Genomic DNA, 18660 nt, shown 5'->3' on the forward strand with positions numbered 1-18660 from the left:
TGGGCAAATGCGTATAGTTGCGTTTTTGATCTTTCGGAAAAACCACGGTTGCACCTCAAATTGCTGTAACAGTAATTGCAGGTACCGCAATTGTTGCGGTGAATCACCTCATCCCATCATCATCATTCATGTAGTTGTTGTCGTTGCAGTACCAGAAACATAGCGGCGCATGCGTGTCAACTCCCGTCCCATCGTCATAATACGCGTTAGTGTAGTGCTAACATATATAAGAGCCCTGTGTACCGTTACCGTGGAGAGAAGAATGGGTCGTATCAGTGTTTCTCAATCGTAACTTTGGAGCTTCAGACAGGTATTGTACATGCAACGAAAGTATGCCCTAAAGATTTTAGTTTTATATATTATTAAGCCTATACTATAGTTACGTATGTTTTGTTAATGTTATGTACACATTTTTTATAAATCAAAGCCCCCTCAATGAAGAAACAATATACAGCCAAGTATCCCGGAGGACAACTGTCAACAAAACTGTTTAATAAATATATATACAGTGAACCCTCGTTAATATGACCCCCGATAATCTGACATACGCGCTTTACGACCATACTCCTGCGGAACAATGCAGTAAAACCTCTGCAAATCCCCCCCCCCCCGTTAATATGACAATTCCGCATTGTGACCAAAATTTTCGGGAACGACCATGGTCATAATAACGAGGGTTCACTGTATATTAGACTTTAAAAAGGGGTCACGACTCATGTTTGACGGACAGGTAACGGACACGATACCGACCCGTACAATGGCAGCCGCCATATTGAATTTAGCACCCTTACAATATGACGTCATCCTTCTTTGCACATCAAAGACGCGCATTATCGATCTCCCGGCCCAGACACTTTTGGAAGGGAATCTGTCTTGAAACAGCAGTGGAGACACCCGCCTTTTGAAATGTAGAGCGGAAGTTGAGCACTCAGACCGGAAGTGAATCTACGGACGTCGCCTGCAGCAGATGAGCCTCTGTTTTCTCGCGCGTGGCTCGGGTGCGTTTTCATTTCTTTCTACGTACGTGCGAGTTTTTGGAGACGTCTTCGTTCTTCAGACGGGGGACGATTTTTGTGTTTTTATAGAAAGATAGTTTAGTAGGGCAATGTGGCGGATGTGTTACACGTCTGTCCCGGTATCTATAGCGGGGTTGTTGTGTGTGTATCCGGTGGCTTTGGCAGGAACTGTGAGAACACTATACGAGAGTTGTTAAGACAATGCTCACGAGGAAGCCATGCGAGACGAATACGCCGATAAAAGCCGGAAAAGTTGGAATTCCTGAGTAACAAAAGACGACTAATCAATGTGTTACTTCGTAATGAAATAAGCACGCTGTTGAAAATACTCGTCTTAAAAATATTGTAATTACTAGGGGGCCTTTTGCGTTTCCTCGATAGTTTTACCTGCGCCTCAAGGCCTGCTGTCGAGGCTACGCACTTTGTCCGCCGAGGTGACGTGAAGTGAGTTTGGGGAACTCTCTAAATCGTCAGTGCATTGCCTGCCGAGTGTCACTAAAGCATGTCGTATGACAGCACACGAATGATACTAAGCGGAAGCGTCATTCGCTTAAAGCGACACTAAATTAGTCCGCGAGACAGGGGAATATAAGATGTGGATCAATTTGTTGCACATTGCTCTCAGAAAAACTGGCCTCTCGTAACTCATGATTTAAAAAAAAAAAAGATTGCGTCTTTGGGCACTCTTCTGAACGCGTTTAAATACGGTAACTTCATAGAGCAATCTTCTGATCACGATCCCACGCGATGAGGACTCCGACGACCCTTTCTTCCGGCTGACGTGTTAACAAACACCCGCTCAAAATGGCGCCAAAAATCGCTCCCCGGCGATCCTCCTTGGGCGATACGTGTCAAGGTCCGTGACCCCAGGAGCAGAGACGATAATAATAACGGTCTCTTTCCCGATCTTCTTTATAACCCCCCATTCCTGGACGCATAATGCGCGATCCCGGAAATAGAAGCCCCAAAAGAGGAAATGCTTCGCTCCGGAAGCTGTGCAATGAAAAGAAACCCCGCCTGGTGGTCGATGCTGGTCCATTGGTCGTCCCAGTTGTCTAAGTAGCTGCCGTAAACAATCGGCCGCACGTGTTAGGCCTAGTGGCCGTTACGTCGCGCACGCTGGGCTATGGTTACCTGAAGCGCCTGTTCTTTTCGAGATACCGTCGGTGATGTGTGACAATATACAATGGGGTGGACGTCTCCATATTTTGGTTTGTGAATCGTTTTGGGTCTCTGTATATACGAAGTGCGGTGCGGAGAGTGGCAGTTGTTTCGTGATGGGGATTTGTTAAGGAGGAGTTAGCCAAGGCTGGCTGACTGACTAGTTGACGATCATGCCATGTAGGGCGAGATACTCAACCGTTGATACAACTCATTCGTTAGGATGAGTCCATGTGCAGCCGTAAAGCCTTCTGCTGCATGATGAGAATCGTAAGAAGAGTGGCTAGTAGAAAAACTGTGAGGAAGGGGGGGGGGGAGATGAGGTAAGGAGGTGTTACCCTCCCAGTGCCCAAGTTAGCCGCCATGACATATCCAACGTCACCGTTGTAAAGCCACATCTCAGCCGCTAAAGCTCTGGTAAAACTCTGGTAAAATAACAGGAACATTTGGCCCTTCCGGCATCGAATCCAGTGTGAGTCATGTTCTGTGTCTGTCTTGTCCGCAGTGGTCGAGTGTAACGAGGCCACCTTCCATAGGCAAGGAGGAAATAAAACTAGTTGTTAGAAGGCGTTTGTCTCCCCGTCTCGTTTCTCGACACAGCATGAGTTACTACGACATTGAATGATACTCGTATTGATTAAAGCGAGGCAGTTCTGTAAGCCAGATATCGTGAAAAGTGAATCTGCGAGATCGCGCTCCTGAGTTAGAGTGGCGGTCCTATTGTGAGACCATCGCAATATAAGTACACGTCACTCGCAGGGGGGCGCCACAGTAGCTAGCGGAGTTTCCGCCATGGGCCCTACTATAGACCCTCACCATTTACTTGGTGTTTCGAAGTTCTTGTGCTGTGCGAATGTTTGTTTGTGCAGTGTCCCTGTGGCGAACGAAAACTGAAACCCAACATAGCAAGACATGGCAGCGCTCTGGACTTGTGGACGCCATCTAGAGGAGTGACATGAGTGAATAAACTCTAATAGATTCAAGAACTACGCGTTGTTTCAATCAGCGTAACACTGTCTCGTGTAGCACGTCAGACAAACCCTTCCTTCAGGAAACGATTATATATATTTGGCGGATGAGAAATTGACGTTACACAAACGGGGACTCTCCTTCGAGCCACACCTCTTCCGAGACCACTTTATCAAAACCCGACAGATGTTTGCACAGATCCCCCTCAGTGTCTTTGAAAAGAAAGAAAGCTCACTCCCATTCCGACACTCAAACACAGAGCCATTCACACATTTCTACGTTGCAGTTCGACATACTAGGCCACAAACAAACAAATAACCCTTTCCTCTTATTCCATTTGCAACCTCGATAGAGGACGTATAACCCGGGCCTCACTGAACAAATCTTTGATGTGGAGCGAAAAAAAAAAAAAGATGGCCTCCAACCGTCACGTGATGGTAAGAGCGCCATCTATAGACTGCAATAAATAACAGCGACAGCTCGTTACAGGCGATACATCTTCGCCCTCTGCTACACTTTTTTCTTGCCCCCCCCCCCCCCTCAAGCGTCTGTTCGGGGCAGCTTTTCTTTTAAAACACGAAGGCTATTATTACCGGTACGATTGAAATGAGACGCTTTGGAATCACGCGTTCCATTTTGTCCTTCCTTTTAGGATGAGTTCAAGTGTGGCGGGGAGTTTGATGTCTTTCTCAGCAGCCAAAGGGGTTGTATTGGTAGAAAAACGCAACACGGGAGGGCGCTGCTGCTCGCTCGCAAAGCGACGCGTTTTTTCGTTCGCGGGGAGGTTGTGTGTGAACCCCTTTTCGCGACTTTTCTAATCGGCTTCCACCTCTGTTCCATTTCTTCTTTTTTTTTTTTTTTTTCTGTGGTGAACGAATAAGTGTGCTGTTCGCGTGCCTCTGACGTTTTGACGGGCACTTTGCTCTTTTTTTTTTTACGTCCGTGAGGTTAAATACCGATGCGCAGTTTGGATTCCGAGGTCGCACATTGGGAAGCAGAAATGTCGGTAACGCTGCTGCTATAACGATCAACTGGATAATGGATAAAATGTGAATGCGATACAGTCTTATTCGATAACTTTACAAGTTCTATACCAGCTACTGTGGTGGGTTCAAAACGTACCACCGTCTGTGTTGTCCCAGTCTTTTTGAGATGCATGGCACAGCTCCCAGTGAATTCAACCCAGGACCAATACACCCCTATCTCTCATTCCTTCATCCAACCTTTTCACCACCTGTCCACGTTTGTACGCCGCTTATAGTGACCGTTGCTTCGCGGTACGGGCACGGAATAAAAAAAACGATAGATAAAGATGAGCGCGGATAAGATTGATAGTATCCGCATATGCACGGTATCCGCGCATGCAAGGTCCGCAATCGCATTCGCGCGGATACAAACTTTCGCACAGCAACGCAAGCGATGGCACACTTCACTTTGGATTCAGATTCACTGCATGCTCTCAATTATCGTTCGCCCTAAAGGACGTTGACAGAGACACCAATGCTTATCTGCCGTAAGACACTGCTGATAAGACACTAATGCTTATCCGCGCACCACAAAGGCGCGCGGTTTTCAGTATTTTTTCTTGACGGACTTCAAAGCATTTCATCACGCTGAGCAGCGGATATAACTGCACCCGCCGCAGACATCTATTAATAAAAAGCGAGCATTTCCGATCTTCTTGTTTGCTGTTAAAATTAATTTTGACCTTCTTCCCCTTCTTCGTCCGAGCTTTTCGGCGACTAAAGTCTCTAGCAAATTTTGACCGATAAAAAACTCGAACGAATCCGTCCCCATGTTGTGTCCGTTGAATTTGTACGGCGTCGTCCACAGGGCCTGGCAACCTTGAAAGCGACGCGGGTGACAAAGGTTTCAACGAACCATTCTCAATGGGTCATGTTATTTTTGTATTTCTGGTTGCTTCTTTTTCTGTAACGATTTTTTACACGTGGAAATCAATATGCGAAACTAAAATTCTTGTCCCCATAAAAAAAAAAAGTAGACAAAATATAATACATTTCTATTCAGGGTGCTCAATCAGCATCCTTTAGCGCATATAGCGCACGGATGGATGAACGTGGCCCTCGCAAAAAATAAAAATAAATAAAAATACAAAACAGTTATGCATCGGGGGAAAAAAATGACCTCGTAACGCATTTGGATATGCGTAATACAATAAGATGTATCGGGAAGAAAGGTGAGGAACGTGGTGAAAATATCGCTACATAGCCTCGGGAAGGGGGGGGGGGGAGGTATAGGTGGTCTCCCGGCGCTATAGTATGATAAAAAATATATATATATATATATAAAGGGAAAAGGATTAAAAAAAGAAAGAGATTTGCTTGAAAGGCTCGTACGTAGTTCGCTATTTTTTATCGCGGCGTGCATTCATAAAAAATCTAGCTGCCGTGTGAGTCCTCTTTTCTTCTTTGGATCCCGCGGGCACATTCGGGTAAATGTTTTATAGCCGAAATGTCCTTGAGATGCGAGAGATCGGGCGTTATGGGAAAGAGCGAAAGCGGCGTTTTATCGTAAATATGGGCTCAGTGGGGTTTATATAGCGAAGCCACCGTATTTTGACGGTTGGACGGTCGCGGTTGCATTGTTTGCGAGGGCACGGCTTTCGAGTAAATGTCTTCGAGTAACGGGTCCCTAGTTCGAAGGGAGACTCCTGCAACAGACGGAACGCCTAAGGGAAAGTTTAGTGAGAGAGGACGAGAATAAGAGTAAAATGCAGAGAGTGAGACCGAAAAGCTAAGGCATGGCTTCAGACAATGCATATAGCTCCATACGCTATGTCTGCAGGGCCATAACTGTGTTAATCGCGTACGACCCATAACTGTACATAGCACGAAACGGCACAGAATGTCAACTGGTTGATTTTATCGAGTACGTCCTCGAGAAATCCTGAAGGGTACTTCGAAGTACGGTCTCTAAACGGGACGCCCTGAAAAGGTGCAATCCTACGTTAAACACCCTTGTTTACTACGAAGGAACTATGGCTATCAGTACAGACGTATGAGTACAGACTATAGTACAGACGTGACGAACTGGAGAAATGATCCGTTAGCGTCCTGGGCTGACTTCAGGAGGAAGTGTGCCGATTATGTGTCAGAAAGGTCTACCAGAAGTCCCAAGGAAAGCCTCTGATTGCACAGACGGTGACACGATCCGAAACCTGTCAGCTCCCAGTTCTTAGCATGACCCTGAAATTGCCGCCTAGTGGGATACTGTATTCATTCAGCCACGCCGCAGGTGTGTTAACCGTTATTACCAATAGCTATACGATCTTGTACAAATCAACCTTCAACGGATATTGTGAAGATATCCGCGCTTAATTCGTGAACGAAGGTGCCAAAGCGTACGAGCTCAAATTAGACTCCTTGACTCGCATCAAAGAGCCTCTCGAGCGGCGAGCGAATGGAAAAAAAGAAAAAAAGAGAAAAGAATGAAAGGAACCGAGGCGTTCTCAACTCTGACCCCGACGCCACCTGTTGGCCAATCGACAGAACGAAAAAGTGGGAAAGGTCACCAGATGACCCCTGGTACTCTCAGGGCTTTCAATGCGTTCCACCTTTCTTCGTTTTTGCTATCGGGCCCTCCGACTAGATAGACGGCGTTGAAGCATACGTGCACAGAAAGGTAAATACGAGTAAAAGTAAAGTATAACAAAGAAAGTTTCGCCCTCGTTTAACAAAAGGCACGCATGGCTTTGACAGACACGTTGACTTGTAATCGCGCTCGAACTTGTTGTGTTTTCGAACAAGAAAACGTAGATGCTTCCGTTTCGACAGCCTCAAAGAATGATGTCGAAGGAACAACGTCATTTCTGCATCCTTATTTCTCGGTTTCCTATAGAATCGATTTACAATGGGGAGATATAGGGGAGTTTTCACATACCGCTACCGGTAGTTCTGCGCACGCGCAAGACCACCACGTTCTCGCTTACGTGCGCAAAGGCCATATCGTACGTTGCATTAAAGCTCTCTATTAACTCAGACGAAATAAAAACTACTCAAGTGAAAGGCGCGTATCCAAGCTTTCGTGTGGGTTAAATTTCGTTGATTCCGTAAGTATTGCGTCCCGGGGCACCTGTCTCTCGGCCCATGCGGACGCGGACAGCTCGAACGACACGGGTTCCGTACGCTCTCTTGACGGACTTCGGGAGGACCTACGTCGACATACGTCAGAAAATTGTGCCAGACAACTGAGCGAAAGCCTCAGAGAACACAGTCGGTTCGTGATTCGAGCCAGGGGCAGATCTAGGATTTTTCCGAGCGGGGGTCCGCTATGGACAAGTGCCAGGTGCATGCTGGGATTGGTCCATTGAACCCTATGTTCAAGACTGGAATTGAGGGAGGGTCCGGACCTTTGGACCTCCCCCCCTCCCCCTAGATCCGCGCCTGAATCGAGCCCTCCCATCACCCAATCATCAGCATGGCCTTAGAACAAATAGAGGGACTCGATGGAACCATGAACGTCAAGACGAACTACGGTGACTCACCAAACAACTGAATAGTGGAGATTTTTTTAAAGCTCTCTCATCTGCTCTCTTTATTAACACCCACCAATTGGTATTTATTACGAGACGCCGCGAACGAGGCTGAAAGCAAAGTTAAAAACAGCGAAGACGGCGCGTATAACGCTGACCCAGATGGAAGGCCTTCGTAAGCCGCTATAAAAAGGAACGCGGCAGTCCCTGTTTGTCCACCCAGACCACCTTTCGACAAAGTTCAGCCCTTTGCACAATACCAGGCGTCGTCTTAAGCTACGAGGAATGCGTACCAACTGCATGTCTGCTGTGTCCAAGTGATTCTGCATCGTTTTCCTCAGCAGAATAGCTGCTCTGACGGCGAGTGAAGGCGTGTTATGTTTCCAGTTGCAATTAAAAAAGACAAGCTAATTGCACCTGGCAAGTCGAAGTAGCGATATATGTGAAGTAGAGCACTGCAAAAGGCCGGGCTGGCCCGAAAGCTCGAGCCCGGCCCGGCCTGCGGACCGAAATCGGGCCTCAAAGTCAAGACTGCGGGCTCGGGTTCAGTCCGAGCGTTCTGGGGCCTCAGTCGGGCCGAGCATTTGTGAAACACTCTTTCGCAGTATTTATTCTTCAACGTACGTTTTGAAAACAAAGTAACGATGTCCCTGGGTGCTCCCAAGCTCCGTCTTTCTGCTAAAACGCTACAACACAGGCGTCGAGTTATTCTCGACTTCGCCATGTTGTGCATCTCGCCCTCGCTGCGGCGTGCACTGTGGAGAGGCGCGCTAGACTCATCACCCACGTGTATACAACTACAAACCGCATCAAAACCTGCGCTTGCGCGTTCCAACAACAACAACAATAAATGAGGGAGAAGTGATGATGACATGGGATGTTTCCCCGTGGTAGCCACTGGGCTCTACCCCATCTCACAGAAGTTAATATGAGAGGATGAATTATGATGAACGCGAAGCGCTGACAGGTCGGACTTCTGTTCCAAGTTATGTATGGTTTACGCTGTTTGCTGTGTACAGTGTCCGCCACATTGCGACTGCGCTTTCCGCAGCCGGGTCAGGCTCTGGTCGGGTAAGCCTTCGTGGCTTCAGGTACGGGCCGGGTCGGGTCGGTAAATTCAGGCCCGTGTAGTGCTGTAATGTGAAGTCGCGAGGAAAGTCTTTGCCTTGAAAGAACTGCGCCCCACATCATCAGACCTCTGCCAAAAACTTATACCGTGCCGTCGCTTACCACTTGAAGCCAGTGTTGTAGTAATCGCTTACTGAGCAACTAGCTACCCAGTGACTAATTAATAACTCTTCTCAGAGATCAACTTTCGTTGTGAATGCTAGTCAGCGACAGGTACTGAACGAAGATGAGACTAGTTTCTGAAATTATAGAGCTAAACGGGGAATTCTAACGTAACTGTAACTACAGTCGCTGTCCATATTTCGTGTTTTAGAAAAATATTTTAGAAACTTGCCGCATCTTTCTTCACTACCTGTCGCCTGCTGGTATTCAGAATGAAAATGGCTCTCTGATAAACAACAACAACGAATACACTGATGATGATGATAATGGGGAAATTCGCCACCTGAGTTTTATCCCACTAATCCAATGCTGACGGGACTGCATGAGATGGAACATGACAATGAGTTGACGATGGGGGAGAGACGGTATTGGAAGCCTGCACTGCACATCAGCATCTGCGGAGTAAGGCCCTGTTATGACTCGTTCATCATAGATCAACAACTTGTCAACCATTTGTCAACTAGCCATTTTGGGCATCTCGCCGGGCTCGGGCAGCCATCTTAGCTCACCTTCAAGCTGCCCATTCTTTGAGGATTTGCGAGCCTAACCAAGGTCGTCTTCTGAGAACCAACTCCGCGTCGGCCTGGTTTCCCCGACCAGCGGCTACTTAAGCGGCCATGTGTGGCCCACTTTTTGTCACTTTCACTCTTGCTGTACAGTATGTAAAATACACGTTCACTTTCGTCCTGCTTTTGGCTGTTGTCTACATTCCTGCCTGGGTGTTGGGGACCGGCGACGCTACCAACTGGAGGGTTCGCAACAACTGGTGCCAGCGGCGGAATGGGATCCACGGTTTCAAGATGCAGATGGTGAGCGGATTTGACTTTACTGTTACTTGGTCAGGATCAGGACTAGATTTGTGGGCATTCAAATCTATCTGGTGGAAGCCTTTCGGATTGTACTAGTGTTTTGGAGTAGTCCGTCAAAGGTGCCGTAGGACGGTATAGTCAAGTGGATAATCGCATCATGGATCTGACACAATTTCGAAGGATAGACCTAATTCAGGTGTGCAAGGAATTCGAAATTTCGGTAGGCAATGCGGCCAGGAAAGCGCAAGTCATAGAGGCGATTGTAAACGCCGAACTAGACCAGGACGATGTGACGGAAACCCTCAACGAGTTAGAAAGGAAACGACAGGAAGAGAAAGAGAAAGAGAAAGAAAAGCAGAAAAAGGAATCGCAGGCTCTAGAGGTGGAAAGGTTAAAGCTAGAACTAGAACTTCGCAGAGAAACGGCGAGCGCTTCGCATGCAAGGCTGCCAGTCGCAAGGTCAGAGAACGTAGACATGTCCAGGCTTTTACAACCTTTCAAGATTGGCCAGGACATTGGTCTGTTTCTGGTCAATTTTGAGCGCGCATGCGAGAGGGAGGGCTACGCTGAAGAGAGTTGGCCCGCCAGGCTTATGACAGTAATTCCCTGCGAGGCGGCCGATACTATAGCACGTCTTTCGGCCGAAGACGCGAAAAGCTACGAAAAGGTGAAACAGGGTCTGCTCAAACGGTTTCGCTTATCCGCTGAGGCTTTCAGGCTGAGGTTCCGCGACGGTGAAGGCAGAAACACTAGTAGCTTTGCCGAACGTGGGTTTGACATTAAGGCAAACCTACGTGAATGGATGAAAAGTGCCGAAGCTTTCGGTAATGCCGATAAAGTCCTTGAAGTGATTGCGCTCGAGCAGTTCTTTCAGGAAATTCCTGAAAATATTCGAAATTGGATACGCGACAAGTCTGGGGTTGCTACAATAGAAGCAGCCGCCGACTTAGCAGATGAGTACGTCTCTGTAAGGGGAATGGACATAAAGGAGTCCACGAAGAAAAATAGGTCAGGCCCCGTAAACGGGAAAGCGCGCGAGCAAAAGGCGAACGAGGAGAACCCGAAGAATGGCCAGGCTAGAGGGGATCAGAAAAGAAAAGAAGGGCGCGACGACAAGGAGAAAGTAAAAGCTTTTGAGAAAAAACAGCCCGTCGTGTGTCACAAATGCAAATGCGAAGGTCATATTGCGATAGGTTGCAGGAATACTCGTGTCGCGATGGCCTATGAAAGTGGGAGTAGCGAAAGCGAAGATGAACTAATGAAACCATATTTGCATCAGCTCGAAGTCAACGGAATCCCGTGCACTGTCTTACGAGATAGCGGGGCGAGTCTAGATTTAGTCCACCCGTCGTTAGTTTCGCGCGAGAATTACCTGAGTAAATGTGCATGGATTCGTCAGGTAGTGGAGGAACAGACGGTATGCTTGCCAGTAGCGGAGGTGACCCTAAAGGGAAAGTTTGGAGAGATCCGTACCGAAGCCGCGGTGAGTGACCGTCTCCCCGAGAAGTACATGTACTTGTTGTCAAATCGGACAGCTCATATGATGCGTAAAGCCGGAATGAAGTTAGAGACTGAAACAGTTTGCGCATTGACCAGAGCTAAGGCGCGAGAACTGAGGGCCTTGAAAGATGCCGAAGTAACCGCGCAACAGAGCGAAGCCGATGCCACACGTGGCGTCGAACATGCGAGTAACAAGGCGAGTACTGATAGCTCAGACAACTCGGGCGGGAGTACGGGGGAGTTTCTTGCACCTACGAGCGGAGCGTTGTCTAATTTGATCAGGGTAGACAGAGACACTCTTGTCGAACTCCAAAGAGAAGACGAGTCCCTCACCAAACTACGCGATATCACGAAGGAAGGGATAGCTAACAAGAATGTCAAAATCACTAAGAGAGACAATGTCTTGTATCGCCACTATGAAGACAGGAACGGAAGGGTGGTAGATCAACTGGTTGTACCCAAGAGCTTGCGCGCCGATGTTTTGCACCTGTGTCACAGCAACTCCTGGGCAGGACATTTAGGGATACGCAAAACGAAGCAGCGCCTACTTCAGGAGTGGTACTGGCCGGGGTGCTTTAAAGACATAGAGAATTATGTCAGAGCTTGCGACACGTGCCAGAGGGTGGGTAAGCCCAATGAGCGTACCAAAGCGCCTCTAACTCTGGTACCGATCATTACTGAACCGTTTCAGCGCTTAGTGATAGACGTGGTCGGACCGCTGCCTGCGTCCAAAAACGGGAGCAAATATGTGTTGACCATGATTTGCCCAGCTACTAAATTTCCCGAGGCGATACCCCTAAAGGAACAGACGTCTCCTGAGATCGTAGACGGTCTACTCTCCGTTTTCGCGCGGATCGGTTTTCCTAAAGAAATCCAGTGCGATAACGGTTCTGTCTTCACCAGTGCGTTAACTACGACATTCCTAGAAAAGTGTGGAATTCGCGTCATCCACAGCTCGTTGCACCACCCCCAATCGAACAGTGTCGAAAAATGGCACTCGGCATTGAAACGTGTTTTGAGAGCATTAGCCCACGAGTACAAGACGGACTGGGAATTAGGGCTGCCAGGCGCTATGTTCGCGCTCCGATCGGTTCCGCACGAGGCCACTGGGTTTAGTCCAGCAGAACTGGTCTACGGACGTTCGTTGCGTTCGCCTATGCGGTTAGTTAGAGAGAGATGGGAGAGTAACCAGACTGACACTACAGTGCTAGAGTACGTCCTCGATCTCCTGCAAAGGTTACAAGATTCGCGTGAGGTGGCCGAGGCTAACATGAAAGAAGCGCAACAAAGAGCGAAGTCGTATTACGACCGTAATTTGCGACCTAGGCTGTACCAAGAGGGGGACAAAGTTCTTGTATTACGCCCTACGAGGGCTAACAAACTCCAGGTGCACTGGGACGGGCCCTTTACTGTGTTACGCAAGTTGTCAGACACAACGTACATGATTCAGTTTAGGGGGAGAAAGAAAGAAGTGCGCACTTACCACACTAATCTAATGAAGCCCTATATAAGCGTGACTCATGTGGTAAGCGTGGCCTTAAATGCCCCGGAAGAACAACCCTCGGACGTTCCTGAATGGGGCGACATTGGAGATAACCAACCCACCGTAGACGAGATCGTTCGGACGGTTGTAGGGAAGATAGAGCTATCGGAAGAGGAAACAGATGACATCAGGCGACTTATTCGAGACTTCGAGGGACTATTCTCGGATATCCCCGGCAAGACTGACCTGATCACACACGACATAGAACTTACCACCGAAGGTCCCGTGCGATCGCGTCCGTACCGCATTTCCCCGCGACAGGAGGGCATTATGAGAAAGGAAGTTGAAAGGATGCTCGAGCTCGGTATAGTCGTGGAGGGAGACAGCGACTTTGCGTCGCCGATGATCATCGTGGAGGTACCTGGCAAAGAGCCGAGACCCTGTATCGACTACAGGAAACTCAATGCGGTAACGAAAAACCAGGTCTATCCGATACCGAACATTGAAGAACGTGTCGAGAAAGTGAGCCGAGCGAAATTCATTTCTACTCTCGATCTTATAAGGGGGTACTGGCAGGTACCGATGAGCGAGAAGGCCAGACGTTATGCCGCATTCACGACTCCGTTCGGCACATTCGTGCCACAGATGCTCAGTTTTGGGTTAAAGAATGCGCCGTTTTGTTTTTCCCGGTTAATGGACAATGTCCTGCGTGGAGCGGAAAAATATGCGGTGCCCTATCTGGACGACATCGCCATATTTTCAGATTCTTGGCAGGAACACTTGAATCATCTCAGAGATGTTTTTGGGCGGTTAAAGAGAGCCGGACTGACTCTCAAAGCCAGTAAATGTCACCTAGCCCAGGCCGAAGTTCTGTATTTAGGACACAGGGTAGGACAGGGCAAGCGCCAGCCAGCAGAATTGAAAGTCTCAGCGATAGCGGAGTTTCCCCGCCCTCAGAGCAAGGCTGAAGTTCGTGCCTTTCTTGGATTAACGGGATATTACCGGAGTTACATCCGTCAGTACTCGGAGATAGCTAGCCCGTTGTCAGATGCGCTCCGAAAGACAGCACCCACAAAGGTAGTGTGGGATGATGCGAAAGAGGGAGCGTTTCAAACTTTGAAGGCCGCGTTGACTAAGCCACCGGTTCTCATGGCTCCGGACTTTAACAAGCCGTTCATAGTCCAATGCGACGCTAGTAACCGCGGGATGGGAGTTATCCTTTGCCAAAAGGGCGCCGATGACCAAGAGCACCCAGTTTTGTACGCCAGCAGAAAGCTCTCGGTGAGGGAAGAGGCCTATAGCGCCTCCGAAAAGGAGTGCGCCTGCTTAGTCTGGGCTACCCAAAAGTTGTCCTGCTACCTGTATGGAACAAATTTTGCTTTCGTGACAGACCACTGTCCACTGACGTGGTTGAATCAGATGTCCGGGAAAAACCCTCGTCTACTTCGGTGGAGTTTGGCGCTACAACAACATAACTTTGAAGTTCGGTACAAAAAGGGAAAGGCTCACGTCAACGCCGATTGTTTAAGCCGAACGTGACTTGCTGTAATTCCTTACCGTAGCGCCCATTGTCAATGGAAGAAAAACTTCACGTGTCAAAACGACACTTTCCTTTTGGAAAGTCTACAATTTGAAAGGGTGTCAGGGAAGTGAAGTAATTTCTCTTGAACTTATATCGTCCTACGTGTTCCCAAAATTATGTTTGTTTCCTACGAAAAGTTAGGAATGCGTTTGTACATGTGTATTTGTATATGAGTGGTTAATCCTGACTAAGTGATGGTGAAACGGATTCGCCGCTACGCTGTGGATTGAGGCTCGTGGTTTCTGGTTCTGTTGTCTGTTTGCTGTGTTGAAGTGTTCTTCCTCCAGTTCCAAGCCATCCTCTACTCCGCCACGAAGCAAAGCAGCGTTTCCCGGTCTACACCTGCATCATCAAAACGGGAGACGGGAAGAACCCCCTGCATCTACCGCAAAGCTGGGTCGAGGACTGCCAATTCTGGAAACCCTGGGAGCTTGACTTCAGTGCCTTCATGGAGTGTCCACCCCACCTCGTTGCAAAGAATTGGCACATTGGGCGACATCCAGATCTTCTCAGGCCTTCACTGTTGAACTGTAGTGCCTTCCAAGATCTACCGAGGGCGGCGACGAGTTGTTATGACTCGTTCATCATAGATCAACAACTTGTCAACCATTTGTCAACTAGCCATTTTGGGCATCTCGCCGGGCTCGGGCAGCCATCTTAGCTCACCTTCAAGCTGCCCATTCTTTGAGGATTTGCGAGCCTAACCAAGGTCGTCTTCTGAGAACCAACTCCGCGTCGGCCTGGTTTCCCCGACCAGCGGCTACTTAAGCGGCCATGTGTGGCCCACTTTTTGTCACTTTCACTCTTGCTGTACAGTATGTAAAATACACGTTCACTTTCGTCCTGCTTTTGGCTGTTGTCTACATTCCTGCCTGGGTGTTGGGGACCGGCGACGCTACCAACTGGAGGGTTCGCAACAGCCCCCGTAAATGAAGGAAGGCACAGAATGTGGAAAGGCGTACTAAAAGGAGACCAATGGTATTGCAGAAAATCCAGGAAAGATCTGCAGGGTGCGACGGTGTTGCAGGATGTCGGTCCAGGGTCCAATGACTGTCACCAAAGTGAACGGAACGGCAGTGATATTATATAGTTGCAGTTACTGGGTAATTGCTCAGTAAGTTATTAATTGTAATTAGGTTACTTTCCAAGACTGTCGTCCCCGATTTCAACTGCTCGCGTAAGTTAATGAAAGGCAATGCTATCAGAATCGATCTCGAATCTATAACATTTTCTTCCGTGCACACTTCAGCGTTCCGCGAAATGCATAGCAGTATATGTGATAGTGAGCGCCGTCATAGTGAGTAATATGAACGGAATTAGTATATGCTACCGTATGAGCGTTGACGATATATATGTCAGATCTTTACTGTTTAGCTGTATTTTTTGCCTCAACAGTTTGTTGTGTCGTGCAGGGTAGGAACACTGATTGATATTGGAAATACAACAAAACGTATTTATGGTGATTGCACGTAAAGCTTTAAGTGTTTTTCTTTCTTTCTTTTTAGTATGATGTGAAACAGACGTGGCTGAAGTATTTCTGTCGAAGTTCGACAATTTTAGGTGCTATTAGTCGCCGAATGTGGTATTGTTTCTCGTGACACATGTAAGCCTGCTGGAAGAGGGCTTTGCCCTCGTTGACGATTGCCTTTAGCTGTTCTATGACATGGTGACTCTACATAAGTGTCGTGTTTGCCCCCAAAACATCGAAAATTACAAAATACGCATTCGATTCACACTGTTGTTCTTCTTGACCTTAAAAAAAGCTCCGAAATTTCACTGCCAGATCAAACGTAATTAAAAGACGCACGAACACGCGCCTTAACATTGTATAATTTTAAGTTTGTGCTATAATTGTAGCTCGCGAGTGTTGTTGTAGATTGATTTTGTACCACTTACTGAACTCGTCACTTTTTTTGTCCACCCCTCATGTAATGCCCCTGGGCCCTTGAGGTACAAGAATAATAATAGTAATAAAAAAAAAGCTGCCGCTGATGGGATAACATAAAACCCACAGCTGTCAATGATGTACAGGGTGTGTGCAGAAAAACATGACCCGCATTTTTACATGTAACTCGTTGTCTACTTAGCCGAGGAACTTCCGGTGGCGCACGACGGCGTATTTATGCGTGCGAAAGCTACAAAAAAATCCTGGAAGCCATACTCAGCGTAAAAAAATTAACTGAGCGCGAAAACATGGGCTTCCATGCATTAGAATAGGGCGGTCATGACAGTGCATGGTAGTGTATTTCGGTCTCATGAGAGTTACGTGCAGGCACCGCTAGGGGTACTGCCGATGAGCATCCATGTGGGACATCGTTTCGATTTATGCACCGATAGCTCCCCTAGCGGTACTTGAACACAACTCTCCTACGTGCACCACGTTGCCCTTTCACATACACCCTTTTGTCCACCATGTTGCCCTATTCTGATGCACGAAAGCCGACGTTTTCGTTGTTCCGTTTATTTTTTAAGCTGGGTATGGCTTCCACAATTTTTCTACAGATTTCGCACGCATAAATACGCCGTCGTGCGCCACCGGAAGTTCCTCGGCTAAGTAGACAACGAGTTACATGTAAAAATGCGGGTCATGTTTTTCTGCACACACCCTGTATATCAAACTCGTGGTTTTTCTCTCTACGTACAGTGTCTTATACTTTATCACCTCACAAGGAAGAGACGCAGTGCTTGCATTTAACGCTCCATTTATCCTTCAGTCACTTCCTTGCGTTCGCTGTTGTTGTTCCTCCAGTCTTGACGACCTAATCAACCAAGGTTACGCGTTCAGTAATGTTTATATTTCACCATCAGAACGGCAGCATTGTAAATATGCACAAACCGCTACGCGCAGAACGACTAAAACGGCCTTCACCCATCACACGTGAATCACACACGCAACTCAGTCGGGTTTTTACGACGGCCAGAGAACAATGGCGGTACTTAACCCTAAATCACTAGATACCAGTTCAATAGATTCATTTATTGAGACGTATCGTGATCGGAATCCGAGGCTATCATACTTTGAGTACTGAAGTATAACGTGTTCTCAGTTCAAGGGCTCGTCGTCTTTGAGCATCCAGCAGAAGCCCATATGAAGCGAGGTACAAAAACCGCCATATTCATCGATCTTTCGCACTCTAACGTTCTGGCACTCTCGCCACTGCTAAGGGTCACAGCGTGTTCTTCCCATCGACGTGGCATCGCTGCTGATAAAGCGATAAAAAACGAGCATCCAGGCGAATAGGTGAGGAAATATTAAGGCAAGAACGCTACAATTACAAATGATACACATTCAGGTGCGTCTTCTTGTGAACTTCTTCAGATACCTTTATCGGGAAGTATTCCAGTGCCATGTACAACGGTGTTGTATCTAGGCCGGCCCAGAAGAAGAACAGTCACTCTTTGAAATATCGGCAGCTTTCGTCCTGGAGGCACTTCCCTTCAAATTTCCTTACCGGTTCGCTGGATTTTCTACGCTTCTACTGTTTCCTCTTAGGTCGACGGAGGACAGCACGAGGGTGACGTTAGTATATGTGCCCTAGGCAGACTTCAGGGGGAAATGTCTGGAAAGAGAGCTCCGGGTAGAGCACCCCGTCCAGTCCCTTGCATGGCCTTTGAGTTACCAGAGGATGTCATGCAAACACACGGAGTCACGATTGCACACTTTTATGGATGACCCCGCTTGCAAGAACGTTGGGGAAATTCCTCGGTGGTGTCATCAGTATAGCTTTGGCAGTGCATCAGGCCGGAGTCTCATAACTTTTTCCCGGCAGTGACGACGGAAATCAGGGCGAGTTGGTGAGTTACGTGGACACGACGAGCACTTCTCCGTGCCTACGTCTTCGTGTGTTCTGTGGGCGCTCCTTTTGATGTTGAGTTCTATCCAGCAGCAGCACCTACGACGCGGCCGGCACGGTATAGTATAGAGTGGCGTCCCATAGCCTGGCTTGATTAGCGGTAGCAGTGGCGTAGCCGGCCCGAAATCCCTTGGCAACTTCAGTATTGTTAAAGGCATGGGCGTACCGAGAGGAGAGCAGGGGGGGGGGGGGGGGGGGGGGGCGTGCCTCTCCTGGAGTTTCGAGGTCACTTGTGGAAACTCTTTAATCATGGGTCATGATTTCCCGCTATGCTTGCCAATTCTTGCCTGTTGTCCCGTTTCGTCCACGTGTTCGTGAACCTTCCATTTTTCTGTAACCGGTCTGTAGCCTAGATCACTACGTTCACATAATCCCCTCCACACTCTAACAAAGCAGCCATTCACTCCGGCCGTAAAAACCCGTACGGAACCTTTCTTCCCTCCGGGCTGTTGACCCACAATTCCCATGAACCTTTAAACACGTCACACCTAACCCTTTAAATAC

General features: G+C 48.0%; 1 protein-coding gene across 1 annotated transcript; it reads left to right on the top strand.

Annotated features, from left to right (window-relative positions):
* Window positions 1-9894: 9894 nt before the first annotated feature.
* LOC135397466 (uncharacterized) lies at window positions 9895-14259 on the top strand. Its single transcript, XM_064629070.1, has one exon. It carries the CDS (start codon window positions 9895-9897, stop codon window positions 14257-14259), a length of 4365 nt encoding a protein of 1454 aa, XP_064485140.1.
* Window positions 14260-18660: the final 4401 nt, after the last annotated feature.

Source organism: Ornithodoros turicata, chromosome 6 (assembly GCF_037126465.1).
Source record: "Ornithodoros turicata isolate Travis chromosome 6, ASM3712646v1, whole genome shotgun sequence".
Classification (NCBI taxonomy): Eukaryota; Metazoa; Arthropoda; class Arachnida; order Ixodida; family Argasidae; genus Ornithodoros; species Ornithodoros turicata.

What these genes read in the sequence shown, in the direction of transcription:
- LOC135397466 (XM_064629070.1), top strand. Translation starts at nt 9,895, where the DNA reads ATGGATCTGACACAATTTCGAAGGATAGACCTAATTCAGGTGTGCAAG.